This window comes from Neophocaena asiaeorientalis, unplaced genomic scaffold (assembly GCF_003031525.2).
Source record: "Neophocaena asiaeorientalis asiaeorientalis breed wild unplaced genomic scaffold, Neophocaena_asiaeorientalis_V1.1 scaffold131, whole genome shotgun sequence".
NCBI classification, from domain to species: domain Eukaryota; kingdom Metazoa; phylum Chordata; class Mammalia; order Artiodactyla; family Phocoenidae; genus Neophocaena; species Neophocaena asiaeorientalis.
In genome coordinates this window covers 2,493,079-2,517,036 of record NW_020173201.1, presented here as the reverse complement: position 1 = coordinate 2,517,036, position 23,958 = coordinate 2,493,079, and the positions used below count along the sequence as shown (strand labels likewise).

Here is a 23,958-nt window from a genome sequence, read left to right as displayed (position 1 = left end):
AAAAAAAGAAAAAAAAAAAAAAAAAAGACGCATTGCATATAGAGGAACAAATATAAAAGTTTTCACAGACTTTGTGTCAAAAAAACACTGCAAGCCAGAAGACAATGTAATGGCACCTTTAAAGTGCTAAAAGAAGAAAGAAGCCAACATAGAATTCTATATCCAGAAAAATATCCTTCAATCATCAAGGGGAAATAGAGACACGTTTCTCATTTGGACAAGGTAAATAATAATAGCACCTACTTCCTATAGGTGTTACGGGTATTAAGTTACTTAATATACGTGGAATACTCCAGATAATGTCTGGGCAGAGAATAAGCCAGCTAACCTTAAGAATAAAATTTACACTAAAATAAGCAACTGAAGCTTTTCCAACTCTTTTATTTTATCTTGTGATCTAAAAATGGTGATTTAAAATGGCACATTTCCCAATGAAAAGACAGGAAGAATGGGAGGTCAGGGCAACTGTTTGTTGTATATCTGGGTCACTCCAATAGTATGTCTCCCTTAGTCAACTCGGGCTGCTGTAACAAAGTACACAGACTAGGTGGCTTATAAACAACAAAAATGTATTTCTTACACTTCTGGAGCCTAGAAGCCTCAGATCAGGGTGCCAGCATGGTTGGGTTTTGGCGAGAGTGCTCTTCTGAGTTGCAGACTGCTGACCAGTGTCTTGTACATTCACTTGGCAGAAAGAGGGCTAGCTAGCTCTTAGGGCTCATCTTATAAGGACGCTAATCCCATTCAGAAGCTCCACCCCCCTAACCTAATTACCTCCCTAAGGCCTACCCCACCATCACATTGAAGGGTAGGGTTTCAATACATGAATTTTGAAGGGATACAAACATTCAGTCTAAAACAGGGTCCATTCAACGAGAAACTAAACTCTTCAAAAGTTTGAAATTACACCTTAGTATCATTCTTTGTCCTCAATGATTTGACAAAGAATATCTCATACCGTAAGTCATTAACAAAACACTTTCACATACACTATTTCATTTTAATTATGACAAGGTTTTAATTACTGGCCCAAAAGTTCATTTGGGGTTTTCAGTAACATCTTATAGAAAACCCGAACGAACTTTTTGGTCAATCCAATACGTAGTTTTCTCATCCAATAAATGGTTATTGGACATCTTCTCTGTGGCAAGTACTCCACTAGGTTTGGGGATCCCATGAGAACAAGACAGGTTGTTTGGAGAGAGAGTGCAGGAGACAGACTAGCAAACATGCAAATAAAACATCAAATCGCAGGCACTACAATATGAGCAAGTGCAGGGTATTATGGGAGCACATAGGAGGGACAGCCAAGCAGTGCTGAGGGATCAAGGAAGGCTTTTTAGAGGAGGTGCACTTAAGCAGTAGCCTAAACAACAAAAACAATAACTTAGTCAAAACTGATCGGAGGCTCAAAGAGTTAAAGGAAGAGAGTTTTTATGGCATCTTGAGCAAGTCATCTGATCCATCTCAGCCTCACTTTTCTAAGCTTTAAAATGGAGATAGTATCTTCTTCGCAGAGCTGTGGTTAGAATTAATGAAATGAAGTCAGAGAAAATTGCTTTAAAAACTGTAAAGCCCTATGTGGAGGTAACAGGCAAATACTGGCAAAAGGTATTGCCCATTGTCCCTTGAACTGCGTTAGGAAACAAATGATATTCAGTAAAAGTGGAGAAGCAACGTAGCATTTTCCATTTATTATAAAAGCCTGAAATGAAATTTTAGTTAACTATTCTAGCCTGAAATATGCACTTCATTGCTGTCAGCATAAAATAATAATTTTACTCAATCATAACAACAAAGATTTACTAACAGTGAAAAGCAAGACAGGGCCACTGGCTGAGAAGAGAGACAGAAAATATAAGTTTTCAAACTTGCAAGTGAAACATAAAGCTAGCAGAGCACTGAATACAGTACAACCTGATAATGCTTTAATGCTTAATGAAAAGATGAAACAGAGGGACCCTGGCTCACTCATCTCTAAACCTATGTCCCTGTCCCATTGCCAAATAAAATGCATTTGATAAAAGATGTATACCACATGTTTGTTGACTTGAAATTAATTACTTTCTGGAAGCTTGATGTCCTCCACACACATATGTGGAAATACCTAGCACCTAGATGATGATCCCTTACAGGAAGCTTTCCTGACGCCCACTCATTGCTAGTGCACATGCTCTCTTTCCTCTTAGTCCTCTCCCCCCTCCGCCAATGTGCTTCAATCATAGTACTTAGCCTATAAAAACACTCTCTTGAGTAAGCTCTCTCCACCCATTTCTCTGAGCTTCTCAACAACTGTAACTGGCTGGATTTTGTTCCCACGGATCTTAACACAGTGCTTGGAATGTTGTAGACACTTATTTAAACATTTACTGAGCTACACTCACCCAAAATAGAACTAAGATTGGGGTCTTAAGGAATGGCTCTTTGACTTCAGAGATAAAGGGAGACCTTCTCCTCCTAACCCCCAACTGGAATGGATACTTTACTGATGAAATTTCTAAGACCGTTGATACACAACAGTCTTAGAAGACAATGCAATATCTTGAACATAGTAGGTATTAAATAAATATTTGATGAAGATAAAGTGAGAAACAATGCTTAGTAGTTAGAACTCTTGCAAGAGCCTGGGAAAACAATTTAACTGCAATCTGGACATTCTTTCACAATTAAGTAAAGATATTATTGTCCTTAGAAACTTTTTCAACAAGAGTTGCAATGAAAATGGTTTCTCAATGAAAAAGAAATGTTATTTAGCCAGAAGACACTGTTCCATAGCAATACCAGTGTGGTCTTTTTGCTGGATTACTTAGTAACAGTTTCTCAATGTAGTAAAACATACTTGGTAGGAAATTATTTGAGTTCAGATCATATAATCATCAAAGATACTTCTTGCTCTAAGAAGTAAGTATCAGCCTTACCCTACATCACTTGAAAAACAGGAAACACAGGAGCCAAATATTTCAACCCAGTCTCTGTACTTGGTTTATTTTTAGCCCAGAGCCACATCTAAGTCACACTGCACTATGGAGTTGGTCAGAATTGCAGGATTAAACAAGGTAAGTGTGAGGCCACAGATCAGCTTTCTCAGTCCTTCATCTCTTTAGTGTCCACTGCCCTTGGTAATATGTGCAGTAAGACCAAAGAGTGACCAGCATTAACTACACACACAGCTTCGTCGCTGATAGGTAGCGCCCCTGAGATGTGAAGTCTGAAAAAAAAATGTTCCCAAGATAGTTTTTCCCTCCCAAAACCCTATTACTTACAGCCAGGATTTGATTACTATCGTTACTCTTTTAAGGACTGATTATCTTCACTTCAAGCTACAGCAGATAATTCTGGTTCATAAAAGTAAACACCATCTTCCATTGACTAATGGGGTAAGAAACTGATAGTGCCCTTTGCGGCATCTCAGAACTTGAAGGAGAGAATGCCTGCACCCAGCGGTGGTTCCCAGAGAGCAACATTACCTTCTTCCACCAACAGTAATCAATAACCTAACGCCCTGGCACACTTCTATCAGAAAGGGATCATCAAGGACTTAAAAGCAGAACCAAAAGCAATAGGAAGAGACAAGAATGCAACATAACTAAAGACACAGTCCTACAGAAACCCAATTAACATACATTAGCCATGTTCACAGTCAAAAGTTAAGGTCTTTCATGCTTCCATAGCTTTTTAAAATGTCTAAAATTTCCTATTTTTAGGGACCCAGACGCTTATTCCTAATAATTAGATTTTATTATTATGCAAGTATCCCTTCCTGCTTATTGTGACAGCTTTTTATAAACCTAGAAAACATGTTGGCACCACTGACTGAAGTGTTTTAAAACAAATCCTCTTCAGGTGTTGAGTGGCCTGTCTACATTATTTGCTGGTTGATTCCTAAATTACTTATAGACAGTACCTAAATCTTTCACAAATGCTTCCATGAGGTCACTTTTAATTGTGAAATTTGTTTCATGGCTTCTTCCAGGGAAAAGTTTTTTCCCCACTTTCCTATTAAAACATATTTTTGTTCAGTTCAGTGTTCTCCATTGGGGGTGAATATGCCCTCCAGGAGGTGACAGGCAATGTCTGGAGATATTTTTAGTTGTCCTAACTGGTGGTGAAGATGGACACCATTAGCACCTACAAGAGGCTCAGATGCTGCTGAATACCCTACGATGCACAGGACTGCACCATCTCCCACACTCTTATGCCCCCCCCACACAAGATAAAGAATTATCCCCCCCACAAAAATTGATAGTTACAGAGAAACTCTTAGCCCAGCGATTCTCAGTGGGGGCAGTACTGCCCCCTTGTGGGAACTCTGGAAATCTGCGGGGTGCTCTTTTGTTACGGTTATCACCATGTCCCTCAATCCACAGAAAACCACATACTTGAAGAATTACAGCTCTAAATTTCATTCTTCATTCATGCAGAAGAAAAATTCATATATAATTATCTAAGCCTATGACCTAAATCTGTTTTACTACATGTAAATGAAATACTTATTTCTGCATGGCTTTAAATTATATTTTGTTTGCCAGAAGTATAACTACCATGTAAATTAAGGGAAGTAGTTTCCTTTACTTTGTAAGAAACTTTACAGAGGGTTGTTTACCATTTTGGAAAACAACTTTATCTTGTAAGATACTTTATTTTGTAAGAAAACTTTATTTTGTAAGAAACTTTACAGAGGGTTGTTTACCATTTTGGAAAACAACTTTATTTCATAAGATACTTTATTTTGTAAGAAACTTTACAGAGGGTTGTTTACCATTTTGGAAAATTAGGTCACTTGACAGAAACACCATTAGTGACACTAGAGTGTCCAGTACCAATTACCTGTTTTCAGTTGTTACATGAAATGACCCTAGGAAAAGTGCAAGCCCTTCACACCTTTAGTTCAACTTACTGTGTAGTCCTGTCCTGTGGTCATCTCCAACTTAGACAATCCAAAAACTTACTTATTAAGCCATACATTATTTCAGTATACATTATTTTTTCTTTTGTTTAATATTATTGTTAGGATAATATGCACATATACACACACATAATTATGTCTGTGGATGGATTATATTATCTGTGACTTTCATTTCAGGATAGTCAGGGAGTTTTAGGGAATACTTGACATGAAGAAGAGAGCCTTGGGTGTATTAGGATTATAAACCATTTCTCTTGCTCATCATAGCCTTTTGGGAATCTTGATTCTGTTTCCAAGATAATTACCAACTCATACAGCATCTTGCTCTCTGCAAATATGACTAAGATGCCATTGATATTTTCACCCAAATAACTGATAAAGATGTTTATTACAGAGCCAATGACTAATGTTAGGTAGTAGAATTCATTTCACTGCACTTGCACCATGGAATTTCCTATCTACCTTTTAAATTACTTTTTATACAACTAAGTACCAAAGATGGCCCTTGAAAGTTTCCACAAAACAAGAGCCAATTACCCATTGCCGGGAAGCCACCCTTTGCTGACCCCTCCTCCCACTACTGGGAGGATATTTCCAGTAAAGAAAAATAAGAAAGTAAGAAAAATAAATAAAAATCAGATGGCAGATGGACAGGAAGCAAGCAAAGCAAAGGAACACACGATCTCGAGGAGAACAGATACACATATCTGGATAGCACAAGTGTTTTGACAGATTTTTTCTTTCCAAAAAGTCTCAATGAGTCCACACGGAGCAATACATCAATAAATATTCTATATCATCAATAAGCCCAAAACCATTCCTAGAAACCTGGATTCTTTGAAGCATCTCGGATAAGGAGTGTTTGAGAATTAAATATCTTCAAACAGAAATAGACCCATGGTATCATACATTTTTAAATTATATTTTCAAATGATAAGTGGACTTCCTTTATTACACAATTTAGTTTATATAAACTCCAATAGACTTTAATTCATACTGTCTTTCAAATACTTCTTAAGTGTTTAAGGCAAAGTTTAAATTCTGAGTGGTAGGAAGACAATTTCTATTACAGGATACATTAACAAAAACCCTCTAATTAGGTTACAAAGTATGTGTGTGTGTACCTTAGCTTGGGGTAGAAGTAAGAGAACTGGGCTTTAATTCATACTGTCTTTCAAATACTTCTTAAGTGTTTAAGGCAAAGTTTAAATTCTGAGTGGTAGGAAGACAATTTCTATTACAGGATACATTAACAAAAACCCTCTAATTAGGTTACAAAGTATGTGTGAGTGTACCTTAGCTTGGGGTAGAAGTAAGAGAACTGGGCTTCCCTGCTGGCACAGTGGTAAAGAACCCCCCTGCCAATGCAGGAGACATGGGTTCGAGCCCTGGTCTGGGAAGATCCCACATGCCGCAGAGCAACTAAGCCGGTGTGCCACAGCTACTGAGCCTGTGCTCTAGAGCTCATGAGCCACAACTACTGAGCCCATGAGCCACAACTACTGAAGCCTGTGCACCTAGGGCCCGTGCTCCGCAACAAGAGAAGCCACCGCAATGAGAAGCCCACGCACCGCAACGAAGAATAGCCCCTGCTCGCCACAACTAGAGAAAGCCCACGTGCAGCAGTGAACAGCCAACACACCAAAAATAAATAAATTAAATAAATTTTTTTTAAAAAGTGAGAGAACTACTTCAATTCTACTTTAAAATATACACAATAATATCAGCCTAAAAAATAGTCTATACCTAAATATAACCCCGTTGTTTTAAAATGTATAATTCTAATTGACTGAAACATCTAGAGATTTTCTAAATGAGTTTGCATGCTGACACTGTCTAGATAAATGTGCCAAAGAAAAATTGCCTTTATCTTAATACCTATATTTGAGGTTTATTCTACTTGTTCCTTGTAACCCTAAGGAAACAATTTACCAAAATTATAGGGAAGTGTTGAAATTATAGCATTAAAGTTTCTTTCCCCCTAAAATTACAGGTAAGAAAACTACAGCCTACAGAAATGAAAATCACTAGCTGTCTCTGATTTTAAGCCCAATTTTGGTTTCCTGTAAATCTTTACACAAGTCACACCTCGAAAACAAGAGAACCAAAAACCACCAGAGATCTGTGACATTTCATGGAACCACAAGAGACTAATACTTTCATCTGAACCAAAGAACTATCAATCAACACCTATCCTTTAATCCCTCGCTATTTAAGGATCTGAAGACCAGTAACATCAGCATCACGTGAGACTTAATTACAAAGGCAGAATCTCAGGCCCCTTCCCAGAGCTGTTGAATGAGAAACTGCAGTTAATAAGACTCCCCAAGTGATTCAAATGCAATTTAGAGTTTGAGAAGCCCCGGGTTTATTTAACTTCTAGAGCACAGTGCGACAGAGGGGACCTTAACACAGCTAAATCCAGTACAAGAGTGGTTTCTAATATGATGGGGTAGTGGAGGAGGGGTGTAAAATCCGTAGAAAGAAAACTGAGACTATGCTGCAGATGAAAAATAGACAGGAGAATAACTCCGAAATGTGGCCTCTGTCAGGGGGCCATCTGTGATTCAGGAAATGACTCCGAAAATAGGGTCAGAGTTATTTCAATGAGCAGAATTAGAACCAAGAATGGAGTAGAAATATGGGAAGACTGTATGGATATCCTGGCACAGCATTAGAAGTCATGACGTGTTTTGTGAATGAAGTCAGAATCAGTAAGTAATGACAATGAGAGCTAAAGTTTACTGCATGACTGTACTCTAGGACGCAAGGAGCTAAATCTATTACGTGAGCGAGCTCACTTGCGCCTCTCAACAACCTCACAGGGTTTTCAACAGTTGAAGAGGCCGAGGCTTCGGAAGTATCTTACATGATAGCGTCAGGCTGGTAAGGAAAGAACCTGGCTTTGGTTATGACGTTTGTGACTTCATATATCTTCCCCCATCTGAGCTGACTGACTGACAGATGAAATTGCCCTGGGAGAAATAAAATCTGGACTAGTATTTGTCCAAACTGAAAAGCTCTAACATAGTCAAATCAGCCTCTAGGGCTTCCCTGGTGGCGCAGTGGTTGAGAGTCCGCCTGCCGATGCAGGGGACACGGGTTCGTGCCCCGGTCTGGGAGGATCCCACATGCCGCGGAGCGGCTGGGCCCGCGCTTCCGGAGCCTGTGCTCCGCAACGGGAGAGGCCACAACAGTGAGAGGCAAAAAAAAAAAAAAAATCAGCCTCTAAATTGCGAACAGGCACTGACATATAAGCTTAATGTCGACCTGGGAAAACAGGCACAGCAATGTCTAGTGACATTCCTCTCCAGCCTATACAGGCTGTTAGAACACCTACAAAGAGCATCCACCCAAACCTCTAGATCTACAGCTCCACTAGATATGAAAAGCAATGCCTTCATCATTTATGAGGGCTGAACAATAGACAATGAAAGGAGGAACAGAAAAGCTCCCGGGAAATAAGGCTTCCAGCCTGATGGAATATGAAACCTGTCAATAACCCCTACCCATAGGAGATGCTCCCACTGTGCAGGACCTCCACTCCGAAAGACCCTTCCGGGGACGTCAGTGTCTTTCCCTGAGCCTGGCATAGCTGGTCCCCCCAGCATTCCTGTCTTATTATCATCCTTTCTGGGCAATTCACGGCAGTGTTTCATTTAAACCCAGGGCCTTTAAGAAACAGCTCTTCTGGGCTTCCCTGGTGGCACAGTGGTTGAGAGTCCGCCTGCCGATGCAGGGGACACGGGTTCGTGGGTCCGGGAAGATCCCACATGCCGCGGAGCGGCTGCGCCCGTGAGCCATGGCCGCTGAGCCTGCGCGTCCGCAGCCTGTGCTCCGCAACGGGAGGGGCCACAACAGTGAGAGGCCCGCATACCGCAAAAAAAAAAAAAAAGAAACAGCTCTTCTAAGAAACTTATACAGTCTTCTAGAGTTGCTTGGGGTGTTAAACTGGGTAATAGCACATTTTGAGTCCTCTGCCTGATCATACATGAACACTTTATATTTTTTATAAAATGCAGATAGCATCTAACCATCTCATTTCCACTTGTCCCATTGTTCCAACTTACAAACATCTAGTTTTCCTCATTTCACTCATCACTTAAGATGTTTACAATGGATTTAAGGAGAATGGCAAATAAGACACAGGGGGATCTAATCTCAGTTTTGTCACTAATAAGCTTCACGTCATTGGAAAATCACTATTTCTGAACCGCTAGATTTTTAAAAACATTTTTTGTCATTACCGTTTTGTTCATCAAAGGGGATGAAGAAGGATATCTCCTAAAATCCTTTCTAGGCATGAGGTTCTATAATGTGTTAATACCAGAACTAACGTTGTAAAGAATCTCTACAACTTTTCAAACCTTTCACTGTTATACATTTGCTAGCACTCTTACTTAGCACTTTACGCTCATCATTTTTTATTCCACAAACACGTATGGAGAGAGTATTCCTGTACGCAAAGCCTTAGGGGAGGAAGTAGCATCATCCCAATTTTATAGAAATTAGAAACTAAAGCTCAGAGAGGTAAAGCAATTTGTTTAAAATCACGCAGCCAGGGACTTCCCTGGTGGTGCAATGGTTAAGAATCCACCTGCCATTGCAGGGGGCACGGGTTCGAGCCCTGGTCCAGGAAGATCCCACATGCCGCGGAGCAACTAACTACTGAGCCTGCACTCTAGAGCCCACGAGCCACAACTACTGAGCCCACGTGCCACAACTACTGAAGCCCGCCGGCCTAGAGCCTGTGCTCCACCACAACAGAAGCCACCACAATGAGAAGCCCATGCACTGCAACGAAGAATAGCCCCTGCTCGCCGCAACTAGAGAAAGCCAACACGCAGCAACAAAGACCCAATGGCGCCAAAAATAAATAAAATTAAAAAGAGGATATAAAGATTACATTAACAGTCATATTAATAAAAAAAAAAACACAGCCATATGTGCAGGAAGAGTCAGAGGTCAACCTCAGGTCTGTGGCGCCACAGCCCATTGTTTTAATCTTCATGACAGTTTCAGGTCATTTTTCTATTAGACTGGGCTAAAATCTCTCAGATTACTCCTCTGACTCTCCAAAATCAGTTTCACTTTTTGGCTTCAACCTCATGATTGATTATATGTGATATGAATGAATTCTGGTCGAAATAAATGTTTGCAAAGTTACCTTTCAGTAAATCTAGTTCAATACCATAACAATGATCAAAAAAAGGACAGAAAACTCTCCCAGAAGTTGCCATCCTATAAAAAGAAAGCTCCACTCAGTAGTTCCAATACCATATATGTCCAAATCTTCCCACTGGCCTTTTAAAAAAATGTAACTGAGAGATTTGGAATTTGTTATTTTCCCAAGTGGGAACAAGTTCCCCAGAATCTTTAAAGTATCAAAAATGTATTTTGATGAAAAACAAAACAAAACAAACCACTGTGATTCTTGATGATGGACTTTAGCTATTTAAGAGCAGTATATACGAACAATTTTATCCTTACTTTCAATATCACATTGTAGGAATTCAAAAGTTTTATCCAACTTAAAAAAAATCAAGCCAAAACACAATATGGACTTGATAAATCTGAAAAGTAAAAGGGCATGTAAACATTACTTCAAAAAAGAGCATTCTCATGAATGCAACTCAAGTGTAAAAAAGAAATAACTTTCCGCATGTTTCTGCTATAGTTGTATGTTTGAATTGTCTTTAATGTAGAAAATTGATTTTGTAAATGCCACTCACATGCCTTTTATTTTTAATTGAAAAGGCTAGAGATCATTTATCTGATACAGAAAGTTTATGCATAGTCACAAACTAAAAACTTCACACTGAAAATTAGCAACATTTTTGACCTACCACTCTCACTGTTTGGAATTTATCCCATATATAAATTAAAGACATATGAGAAAATGTGTACAAGAATGTTAGCTGCAGTGTGGTTTATGCTTACAAGAAACAAAACAAACAACTATCACTATTAATAAGCTGAAGTACATGGATACAATAGCACAGTACATGGTTATTAGACCAATACGGACTGATCTGGAAAGGAGCTATAGTTAAGGGGAAAAAAAAAAAAAAGCAGGTTGTTGAGGACTGTTACGGGATGATTCTACTTCAGGTAGAAAAACAAACAACAAACTAGAAACATCAAGAAGCATTTTAACATGGTGAATAAGGGTGCAGAGCCACACAAAAGAAACTTCTTAAAAAATTGCTATAGGGACTTCCCTGGTGGTCCAGTGGGTAAGACTCCACGCTCCCAATGCAGGGGGCCCAGGTTCGATCCCTGGTCAGGGAACTAGACCCTGCATGCATACCACAACTAAAAGCCTGCATGCCGCAATGAAGATCCCGCGTGCTGCAACTAAGACCCAGCGCAGCCAAAATAAATAATAAAATTAATACAGAAATATTTTTTTAAAAATTGCTCTAATATCAAGAAGCTCAGTGGGTCCAAGGCCTGTCTCAGCTCATCCTGTGTGGACATCCCTGGTAATGCCCTGGAGAGGCTAGATAACCAGATGATTTCAAGGCAGTATGTTTCCAGCCCTGCTTCCACACTTCAGAAATTTGTCTTGCCTTGATAACAAACCAGAAGAAAACAAAATGTATTGCTACTTATCTCTTGCTTCACCGTGTCTACTAGTGACTAGATTTCCTCCTTTTTTTTAGCCCTACAGACAACAGAAAGCATACCCTACATTTGATCTACTCTTGATCCTTTCTTGCAGTCATCGACTGTTTAACATTTTTTTTCCTATCCTAGGAAAAATATAAATGACTGCCCCAAAGAGCAGTTTTGTATACTGACAGCTTCAAATAAACATATTTGAGTTTCGAAACACTTTTTACAAAGGCAGCTTATTGTCAAACAGGGTATCAAATTGTGCAGTGTTAAATATTCTCTATTTCCCCTATTGCTTGTTTATCTAAGTACAATATAACATAATAGCTGAGCAAAGAAACCCATGAAAGAGGCCATGTGATCACGCGTGAATTCTTTTTTATGCACAGTACAACTTCATTTTGGCATTGACCCTTGGTTACTGGGACAGACCAAAATAAGAACATTTCTCCTCAGTGTTAAATCACAAATGCTGTCATCAGCAAGACTATTTCACTTCCAGTCCCCTGGGGGCTTTCACATGAGAGGGGTCACAGACTGAATGAAATAGCCTTTTACAGGAAGACTGAATGGCACTTTCCAAGGGAATATTGATTCAAAAACTTACAGTCCATTAAGTACGACCCACAATCTCTCCCTTTGTGGTAGTTCAGACTACACTCATTTCTTTTTACCCTAGAATCGAGAGGCAGTTTATATTTAGGGCATCCCATAAAACATTTGGCTTTTCTCTTAAAAAAGACTTAAGGTATGTAAATAATCACATTAACTGGAAAGTATTAAAATGTTTTCTAAAAAGGACCTCAGACTGCAACAGGCCATGTTACGATTTACCTAATTATGTTCTAGAATCACAGAGTTATCAAGGGGATCAAACAACCTATTAGAAGCTATTAGAAGTTTTGTCTCATAGCTCATTTTTTCTTATAATAATTGTCTTTTAGTTCGTTATGCGGGGAGACGGGAGTGCGTAGGAAACCATTCCCTTTACTCTATCTCCTCACACATATATTTTTTTACTACTATTAGTTTTCCATTCTTTCTCTCAGTTTTCTTTTCTGTGCCAAATATGAGTCCAGAGGTTTCCTCACAGGGGCTTTAGGAATCTCCCTCAGACCAACATCAATGTAAAAGAGCTCTCTATGCAAAGTGCACTATCGGTTTCTCTTTTGGTTTAGACTAAACACTAAAGAAGAACACTGCACCGTGGCTTTTTAAGCACATTCCCCCAAATCACTACTAATTGGAAAACTATAATACTGTATGTATTCAATGATACACTTTCCAAACACCTGAATCCTCATATTAAGAAAGTTATGTTTTCATTTATATGTGGAAGCTAAAAAAAGATAAAGCAAACGAACGAATATAACAAAACAGAAACAGACACACAGATAGAGAAATCAAATTAGTGGTTACCAGTGGGGAGAGGGAAGCGGGGGCAGATAGGGGTAGGGGATTAAGAGGCACAAACTACCATGTATAAAAGCTACAAGGATATATTGTACAGCACAGGGAATATAGCCAATATTTTACAATCACTTTAAACAGAGTACAGTCTCTAAAAATATTGAATCACCATGCTGTACTAATATAATACTGTGAATCAATTTTACTTCAATAAAAAAAGAAAGTTATATGTTTGAGAATATATTTTAATATTCAACTAAAAGACATTCCAAACTACTAGTTGTACAATTGCTAAATATTATACTCCTGCTGCCATCTTGTGGTAATTTTTGGAATCTTCTTGCTTGCTGTCTTTTCCTCCCTCCCTCCCTCCCTTCCTCTCCCTCACCTTCCTTTTCCCCCTACCTTTTGGAGGGTACCTATATCCAAACCTTAAAGAGTCCCTTTCTTAAGTAGGTAGGGAGACAACCTGCACTATATTCTGAAAGAAGAACGGATTGTTGCCAATTCCTCCTCCTGTAATATATTCCCTCCTTTCTCCTTATATTTTTCTCATTTTTCCACAAAACCATTCTTTTAACAATACTTTTTAAACAAATATCTATCTTTTAGATTAATCTAGTTTCCTACAAGTAAAGGGAATACAGATTATAGGAAAATATATGTGTATCTTATGAAAGACTTTTCCTTCCAAACTTTTTCCAAATTGTACTTTTACAGAGAAAGAAAGAAAGCATCCTGTATTTCTGGCTACAAGATGCCACACAGCCACAGGTACCGACTCTCAGGGTCCAAGGAGGAGCCCTGGGGACACACTCTGGAAAGAGAGAGCTGCCCAGCAACCCCAGGCTGGATGGTGACCGGAGGCCTGGCAACCCTTTATTACTTCCCAACTGTCCCCTTCACCTATGGGCCCTGCTGTGGCATGGCAAAGGAATTCATAAATCTGGGGGTACACCACACATTTCTCTGATGATATATTAAAGTGAGTTAATTCTCAACCAGACTGATTTACCATCAGAGCAAGGGTATATTTTATAAAAACCACCTTTCCCATCTAACTCTATGTCCCCACTCCAATTCCTGTGGAGAAACTTACAGACAGCCATCCAAGGAGTCACCCAAAGACAGGTATAGTGAGAACTCGATTAGCCAGAATCTTCCACAACATGGAGGAGATGAGGATGGAAACAATCTGTTTCATTCCTTGTTGAAAATGACTTTAAAACCATCTTTCCCTCTTTTGTGTTATTTATATCTATGTTATTCACAATCTGTATTTTTCTATATTTTCCTTTAAAATCTATGAACCCGTAAAATGAAGCGTTATTCTAAGCAACAGCAGCCACATGGCGTAGATTTAACGTGACTGTTACATCTTTTCCCTCAGTACATTATAACTCCTTACTGTTAATATAAAATAAATTAACTTGTGTGCCACCTAGAAGCATCCCTGATGCCACCAGTATATGAACATCACACTTTGGGAAATGGGGCTCTGACGTATACATGCTAAGTAGAGTACAGTAAAGCTAACAACCATTATTTACAGATAAGTAGCTTTAAGTGTCACAGCATCAAGATTTCGATATGTTAGAGCCGTAGTTCAGATCAGAAGTTCTCAAACATTTTCTCTGCAGTGACTCACGGGATGAATGATGTTCTCACGTGTAACACACTCTTGTGAAAAGACCGACTGTGGGTTCTGTGCAATTTCCTGCCATGTATTTGTCATCCTCCCAGTCGGGGAAGCCAATTGGAATGCAAGTCAAAAACCATCCCTAGGGAGGTGCCTGTGCATGCACTCAACCTTATTTCCTAAGAAGCAAATAATTCATGAAGTTTGATTTTTAACCTATTATTTACTCATTTTAACCTTACAACTAATCAAACACACCACTTTGCGCCATGACACCACAGCTGAAATCTGAAGACATGAAATTTTGTCCTGAATATTTTAGAGTGAACTTATTCTCTGAGAGGAGACTGAATTGAATATGAATTGGTTCTATCCTCTAGAAGGTTTCAGGGTGGCTGTTTTTTTTTTTAATTTGTTTGTTTTTAATACATTCTAGATACGTGCTGTTCTTACCCTGCCTCTGAAAATTAGCACGTGGGAAGAGAAATGTATGGTAAGCTGAGGGTTGTATAGGGTTGGAATTTTTACTATAAACAGACCTGGTTTCTACCCAGGGGTTTACAGCCTAACATATAAAAGAATTTTCTATTTTGAGAATTTTTAGCATATGTAGTGAAGTTCCTTGGTGGTCCTGTGAGACATGAAATTAACATTACCCACACCATGAGGGCAATGAAAGTCATCAAGCAAAATACTGACATTTACTCAAAGGCTTTGGATTTGCTCATCAGGCAATACAGTTGAACAAACAGACCTACAAGTATTTGTAAGAGGCAAATACACAAGTACGTTTACGATTCCCTATAAGGTTTGTCAGTAGCATTTTTGCAGGATTTGAGGTCAAAGTGCTCAAATAAAGACACATCTGAGGATTTAAAACACATTTTGAAGCCCTCTCTAAATTGATCTATAAAGGAGGAACAGTTTGAATTAGCAACAAGTCAGAGAGCATATTTAAGAACTGTACTTGTATAATCTTTATCACAAGTAAAAAAAAATTCAAACGAAGTCCTAACAAGGTAATTACAGCAGATATCTTACTGGATTTGCCTTATTAAGGCAAATTCATTTATTAAATAAACACTCAGGTGAAATCAGCATGTTATCCCCTTACACACCAAAGTGCTATCAACATGCTCATCCACATAATAAAATCAACCCAAATCAACTCCTAGTATCAACATGTTGACTGTTTAGGACTAATTTCCAAGAATATGTCAAATCAACATGCACTAAAAAAAAGGTTAACCACACAGCCAACACATTGGACAGGACAAATTATAGAAAGTATTTTACAACTTTCTAGCTAATATAAACTTTATATTGGTTGAATTTAAAACTCCACTATTTTCTAAGGTAGCATGGGTTTCTATTATATGCCCACATAAAAAAACAATATGAAAATGTTTAAAATAAAAGCAACATAACGTACACTGAAGTCCGCGGTCCACCAACAATGTTTAGGGAGTAGTGCAGAGTAAGGTTAAGAGTTTTTTAAAAGGAAATCTGTTGTTCAGAACAACAATAAAGGGATTAGCCTTTATATAATAAAACAAATCTATTTCAAAGATACACATTTTCTGGAAATATCTATTTTTCATTGAGAAATATTTTAAAGCACTGTATATTTTCAATATGAGCAATTATTTTTAAAACTTTAGGAAATTCAAATTGTACAATATCTAAAAAATCTGAAATATCTGAAGACATGAAAGATTTTAAAAGGTTAGAGTACTATTCTGAACAAGACCTCTGTTCTACGTTTGCGGTTGTATGAGTTTTGCAAATGAGAGATCTGGCAGGAGTTCCAGGTGTCAAGCTAGAAGAGAGGAACCAGGGACCCAAAAGAGAGATGCACAACACAGGCAGATCCAAGAACAAAGTAAAAGAAGGTAAAAAAATCATCACTGGGTAAAAGCAGGAGGTAGGAAGTACTTCGATAAAAAGCAACAGAGATTGGTTCTAGCACCCTGCTCTGGGAGACAGTATTGGACTGTGTGTCTTAATACCAAGCACAAGCATTTGATAAGCTGCAGGATGCTGTCATCTATTTCATGATAATAGCCCAAGAAGTAAATCCTCCTTTCCCCAAGAAACTGATGGGGCCAAACTACAGGAGTTTCAGAATAGTAACTACCATAAGAAGTATAAAATCATGAACTGAATAAATCAGCAATTTGTGTGCGTGTATACATATATGTACATACTCATATACATACACAATACTCATACACATAAACATACACATACAGCCCCTTTTCTCTTCGGGGATCCTACAGCACAGGACACTAACAAAGCTAGTAGTCATTTTTGACAATTTCCAAGCTTCTGAGCTTTCACTTTTGTGAAACAGGATATGCTATCCCTGGTTTATCTCAGAACTCACAGTAACTTCCAAGAGCTACAAGAATCTGAGATAACACAGGGTCCTGAACTCTGATAAGCAAATGCTCAGTGGCAAATGAAAATAATTATTCCTACTCAGAGCAACCATGAAATCACCTGAAAATCTTATCGAAAGAGAGGGTTTTAATGCACTCTCAGCGTCTCCTACACAGTGTGGGGAAAGGGCACTGGGCAGCAGCCACTTAGCAAGGAAAGAGGAAAAAGATAGAACGTCTTTTGTTTTTTCAGGTCTTTTAGAAATATTTTCATGAGGGTCAGTCAAATCTCTAATGAACACATGATTAAATGAAAACTTGCAACCTACACATGTATCAAGGATTCGGATGGAACGAAGAACTCCTGGTGTATTACAAATATATCTGGAAAATGTACTTGATCCCAGAGCCCAAACCAACACCAAAGCAAAGTGGATATGTCTTAAATAATAAGTATAAATAGATAATAACTTGGAGATATCAATTCACCAACGCCGGTACTGATGCAAAATTAAGAAACCTATATTGTCTTTCTGGTCCCATTTCCGATATCTTTTCAAAGGCACTTCAGTAGTGATTTGCTCAGTTTTCTCATCACTAAAACCAGAGTACTATCTACCTCCTGTACCTCTTTGACTGAATGTAGGTGTGAGGTGCTTACGCTCGGAACCTGTCCTCTTCAAATTACACGCAGCAAGACACAAGGATCTTGACAAGCAAGCCTGCCTAAAAATCCTCCCCTCACCTCCTCAGCTTTTCTCCCTTTCAACTCTCATCATAAATATGACTCCTCTGAGTAAACTAAACGAATGTCCTCTCCCAGAAGCTCCTGTTAAAACATTACTGCATTAATCCAGAAAGGATAACTGGTTAACATACTGGTATGCTGTCAAGTAGTAATAAATTCCTTTGGATGGAAGGATTGGTAGGGATGAAGGAATCAGCAGGAGGGGTCTGTAAGGCAAAAGGCAAAGGGTATAGTGAATGATATCCAAAGGCAGCAACCAAGATCCTTTTCACATCCTTCCTGATTGCACTATTCATCGGCACCACCTATGACATGACACTGAGCTAGAGAAGTTGAGTGAGGAAGGAAGAAGAGGGAATGATTAGGAAATGACAATCCCCAGAGCAGGACAGCCTGGGGAAATTCTGGCCTGGCACAGCACACCCAGGGCGTACGTGCTGGATACAAGGGCTCATTGGTCACTTTTTCATAAGGTCAGTTTCGTGCTGGCTCTAAGACTTCTCAAAAAAAAAAAAATCCTATTCTAATTTAGGGCAGGTTCTTTTCTTCCTATTTGGAAGGATTCACCAGTTAGTAAGATGGAACTGGCCAGATTCCAAGGCTATAGAATATAACTGCTGAGAACTGGGGCTCTAAAGACTGCAAGATTGGGGTTTCAAACATGGCTGCCATTTCCTAGCTGTGAGATCTTAGGTAAGTGAATTAACTTCTTCAAGCCTCAGTGTCCTCACGTGAAAAGTACGTATGTGATCTAGGACCACTGGTAGAAAAACAATGAGCTACTGAAAGTAAAGAGCTTAGCACTGTGTTAACATCACTGAGATTAGCTATCTTTATTATTCTTAGCATCGCTAGTTTAAAGCATTGTGTATTTTCTATGTGAACAATTAATAAGCTGGGCCCAGAATTCCACCGGTACCCGCTCATTTCACTGAAGTTGCTTATGTCAAAATTAGGCCAAATCCCTTGATTTAGTCTGAAGGTTAAACCAGCTGAAATGAATCAGAGATGCAAAAGGCAAAGAGTTTTCCGGGGCATCCATTCCAAAGCATCCATGTCCCAGTGGAAGAAGGTACAAGTTCCAAAGGATGAATGTACATCATCAAGAATCAAGGGATTTGTGACGGGAAATGCTCAAGCGGCTTGGAATACAATATATTATTCCTGTAACAGATTAATATTGATTCCAGCCTTTGCCTAAGCTAATTTAAAAAACAACAACGGTATACAGTCTTCTGAGCTAACTGGGTGGTCAAAATAAGGAATTTAGGTGTGTATAAAAAGTTAAGGGGGAGAATTAGGATAGCAGGTAATTCTTGATGTGGAATATATGCATGCAGGGAATCAGAAGTTCACAGAAAACCATGTGAAATACTCAGTTATTTGGCAGAAAGTTATATATATAAGTGTACAGTATCATCGTCATCCAAAACAGCCTACAGTTTTCAGTGATTATCACTTGATCTCTACTGGGCATTTCTAAGGGGTATGAAAATGAGGACTGCAATAAGTCGGATGTTTTCTTTTTAAACATGATCATACTGTACACTTGATACTTATGCTGTGAGCTCAGATCTTCCCTTTCCCTAGTATGATTTTCATCTAAGCATTCCTTAGATACTTAGATCATTCTTAATGGAGATTGTGCATTATACCCTCTGTGGACACATGGAAATCTGGCTAATTGGACTGAGTTGATTACAACAGTCGGTGAATTCTCCCATGTCCTTCCACTGCAATAAAAGCTGAAGATATTTTTACCACCGATTATGTAAATATTTCAGATTGCCATCATTTTCTAAAACAGTGGTTACAGGCAAAAGTTCTTTTATCATTCTGCCCGCCAAACAATTCCTACACTTTCAAAATGTGTTTCTTTTCTTGTTAGTATAAAAACTGGGTGTCCTAGTAAAGTCTGAAACAAACCCATAGCATGAATAGCTATCACTAAATCCTACAGCAATTGCAATTGAACACTAGCTCTGTGATAAAGCAGTCTCCTTCAGCCCCAGTAAGTGCATCAGGATGGCACAACTTTTAACAAAGGATGCACAAGCTGATGGAATGTCTACTCCCCAAATCCAAATATCTGAAAATTAGCAAATACGCTTTTATTTTGAAAGCATCTTGTTTGCTGTTAAATGTTGTATCCCAGATATACTTTTTAAATTATTTCTTTTCTTGGCCAAAATAAGGTGTCTCACCAATAATTAAGTTAGTACTGTCTCTTTAAATGCTAGGATGAGTACCTAATTCCAGAGGTTACTATGCCCATATATTATACCTGTCAAAATTCTTTAAACTCTAATGAGTCAGCTTGCTGAAAATACACTCCACGCTTCCATTTGAAAGCATAAAGCTAAGTGCTGAGCGGGGAAAAGTTTACACTCAGTCCCAGCGTAAATCAGCGCACAGAGGAAGTAGAAAAGCACTTCAGCTAGCTGTTGCAGACACAAATACGCGCCCGACCGACCGCTACTGCGCATGATCCACTCTTTTGATGAATGTTCCTACCCCTAACTCGAAAACGTCGGGAGTGTGTGCGCGGGGGCGGCGGAGGGGGCGGGGGAGGAATAAAAAAAAAAGGAAGATGATGTGTACGTTTGAAAGATCAGCCATTTCCTCTCAGTACACACAAAAACGCCTCTCATTCCTAGAGAGATTTCTTATCAAGGAAAATAAAAGTGCCTCTTTGAGAGCTAGCTCCCGAATGAGAGCGGACTCTGGGAGAGACAGTTTCCTCTCCTGTCCTCTCTAGACCCCAGTGAAATCTCCTCTTTGCTACGAGGTGGTGCTGGTTACTCTTTGAGGGGCACAGTCCAGACACAGAGATCTGAAATTTCAAAAATGCGATAAAGCCCCAGCCGGTCAGCCCTAGGAGGCGAACAGCTGCCGGGTGACCGCTGATGAAGTGGCTTCTTCAGGAGGTGGGCAGATTGATTCCAGCTGCTGAGAGCGAGGCAGGGCAGCGGCCGAGGAATGCGCAGCTCAGCTGAGGCAAGACACAGCAGCTTCCCAACCAAGGGCAAGGCCAAATGTTAGCTCTGATTGCAGTCTTGGCCTGAGAGAAGTAAGAATGCCATTGTTCCATTTGATAGGGACTTCCAAGGCAGCCTGGGCCAAAAGGTGCTACGTGCACGGTGTCATTTTATATGTGGAGCGTCGCTCAGGAAATCTGAAAGCTGTCCCTCAAGACGTTGGTTCAGAGTGGGCCTGCAGTTCCCAAGGTGAATCCTTTCTGCCTGATTCCTGTTTTTCTCCCTCAACCCACTCCCAGCTCCTGGCCCTTTTCTAACAGCTCTCAACCCCTACCCAGACTCCTTTGCTCCCCTCTCCCCCACTCCCACATGCAAACACCGTAATCAGTACACAACTGAAACAGACAAGGAAGGGGTGCAGCGGAGGAGTGGGGGACATCCAGAGCCCTGCAACTGGCCTGGATGGAGACATACAAGAGGACATACTCTTTAGAAGTACTGGCCTCAAAGTCAGAGAGCTTAGGGGGAAGGACTAATGTAGGGGTCCCCTGAGGGCCCCAAACTCAGACGCCAAGTGATCTAACAACAGGGAAGGGGTAAGAGGTAGGTGGGCATGAAGGCACGCCTAATGGAATATTCAATATCCTGAGAAATGCACTTTCGGCCGTGCACTTCCAGAGACTAAAAGCCAGTAATGGGCTCTGGAGTCTGCACTTCCTCTCCCTAATGTCCAGAGGCGCTTTAATGCTGCAGCCAATCGATCAGCCTTCTCCGGTGAAGGCGGCCAGTGGAGAGCAAAAGCTTCCTACTTGTGGCCAAAATCGCCCGGCCTCCTCTGCACACCACGAAAGAGCGACAACAACTTTGAACTGTCAGGACTTGGCCCTCAACGTGCTGGGAGAAGGAAAGGAAGGAGCCTGGAGGCGTCCAGAGAAATAGCTCCCCTCCCTCTTAATCCCAGCTTTTCCAGGGAGACTCGGAAGGAAGACAAACAAGGAGGGGGCATTATCCACCCTGGGACAGGGCTGACCAGTAGCCCCAAACCTGCTTCAGGTGCAAGGTCACCGAACCGCCTCCAAGCCCTGGGCAGCCCAAGATGTGGCGCTTCTGGAAGGGACACAAACTGAGCAAAAGAACATCCAGAAAGTGGGGTTTCTTTACAATCTCCTGCTGACATCGCTTGCTGCCTGGAAAGTGACCCTCAGAGGCTGATTCCTGCCGCGGAGACGCATCCCAGTCCCGCCTCCCTCCCCCCACCCCCTCTGCGCCTTCCCAGCAGGGCTTGGGCTCCGGGCGAGTTCAGTCCCTAAATTGAACCCAACCCTGTCCAGCCTCCCGTCGCCGCTCCGAAATGGCTCCAGCGGCGCACTGAGCATGCCCTGTGGCCTGGGTTTGGGGGTCACCTCCGGGAAATTTTCCGGGCCCCGGGATGGGCCGGGTTCTGTCCCCCGCGGGCGCCCCCCCAGGGGTGCGCGAAGGAAAGACCGCGCGACTGCAGCCGCGTACGGAGCGGCCAAGTTAGCGAGCGCGACAAAACTTTCCACGCTCCTTCTTCCCCCCCCCCCTCCCCCCGCCACAGGGGCGCGTCTCCCCGAGGAGCTCGCCTTTCCCAGCCCGGCGGAGACAAGCACAGCACGTGATGGGCAGAAATAAAAATAAACACTTCCCATTCCCGGCCCGCGAGGGCCAGCCCCCACTCGGCGCGCTGCGGAGAACTAGGGGCGCCCTGCGTCGAGCAGCCCCCGAGCCGCCGCCAGGACGGCCACCCGGCCCGCCCGCCGCGAGGGGTGGCCCCGCTCCGGCCCTCCGCGTCGAGCCCCGGCGCCTACCTTTCGGATTTGGTGAACTTCCGGAATGCCTGTCGGAGGTCGTGGAAGGACCTGTACGTCTGCGGCTCGGCCGAGATGCCCTGTGCCCGGGTGGTCCGGGGGCCGATGTGGGTCGAGGGCACGGGCAGCACCGACTGGCACTTATGGAGCTTCCTCTTCAGCTCCTGGATTTCTTCCTCCTTCTCTGACAGCCGCTTCTCCAGCTCTTTGATCCTCTCTTCCTTGAGCATGAGAATCTTGGCAAAGTCTTCCTCTAGCTCGCTCATGTTTTCCCTGAGCCCCTCCGCGAAACTTTGTCTCGGGCGGCGGCGGCGGCGGCTGGGACGACAGCCGAGCGAGGCGAGCGCGGAGTGAGCGAGTGAACGGGCGCTAAGTACTCGAGCGCAGCGGTGCTGCTCCTAGTGCGGCGCGAGAAGCCGCTTTCTTCGAGCCGCTTCTGCTGAAGGGACTAAAAGCACCGAGGGGAGGATGAGAAGTCTAAAAGCGAAGGAGAGGAGAGGCAGAGTGCTAATCGCCAGTCTCTCCGGGGAATAGGTGATTATCTTTCATTGAGAAACCAATTAGAGCTGCCCTTCCTCCCCTGAGACCCCCTCCCCCGTCCCCCTTTCCCAATCACTTCGTGAGAACACGGCGCGCGCGCCACCCCACCGAGAGCCTGCTTTCTAGCTGGGAGGGTTAGACCAGTGAGCCTGGTCTCACCTCATCACATAATAATCACTCTTGCACGCTGTATGGTGCCAAAGGAAAGGGGTGGGGTGGAGGTGGAGGGGAGAGCTTTATGCCACTTGATCCTTGAAATAGCAACAATTACCATGTGATCTGGCAGATGACGCAGCGCTTGTAACTGGAGCCTGAAGACTTTGTGGTGTGTGTACGTGCGTTTGTGTGTGTGTGTGTTTGTGTAACATTTCATAAATATTAAACTGCCTTTAGACAATAACCTGCGTGAATTCATCTTTGTTTTCACCTTTTACTTCTGCTCTGGATAAGGGGGTGTGTGTGTGTTTCTAACTGGGAAGTTCTGTGGTTGTGACCCCGAGTAATTAGAATGACAGAGCACTCGCAGTTCCAGGTGTTTTCAGCATAAAATTTTAGTGGAAACAGTAAACTAAAATTGTTGGTGGGTAAGTTGGATGAATTACTCATAGGGTAATGAGCCAATGTTTACCGAAAAGAAAAAAAGGTCCATGCATCCATCGTAAATTTCTTCGAGTTTGGATTCTATTTCATCTGCTACAGTTAAAATTTGTATATTGAGCATCCAAATTATATTACCATACCATCTTATATGGTTGCGAATTGAGGGCTACCAGTGCTAAGCTGCTGGCTCACCCTACCAGCTCCTGTTTTAGGGAAAAATAGCTTCTGTTATCTGTATTTCTCCCTCACCTGTGCATCCATCACCACACTCTCTGCTAAAGGGATTTTTATACTCATTTGAACCCGGAG

The 23,958-nt window shown here is 41.3% G+C and overlaps 1 protein-coding gene across 1 annotated transcript in view; it reads right to left on the bottom strand.

Annotated features, from left to right (window-relative positions):
* Nucleotides 1–23,383, bottom strand: part of PRKG1 (protein kinase cGMP-dependent 1) — a 1,182,852-nt gene extending 1,159,469 nt beyond the window's left edge. The window contains exon 1 of the mRNA XM_024744836.1: nt 22,510–23,383. Coding sequence (XP_024600604.1) covers nt 22,510–22,775 — 266 coding nt within the window. The 5' untranslated portion in view covers nt 22,776–23,383. The remainder of the gene's footprint in view (nt 1–22,509) is intronic.
* Between the last annotated feature and the right edge of the window lie 575 nt (nt 23,384–23,958).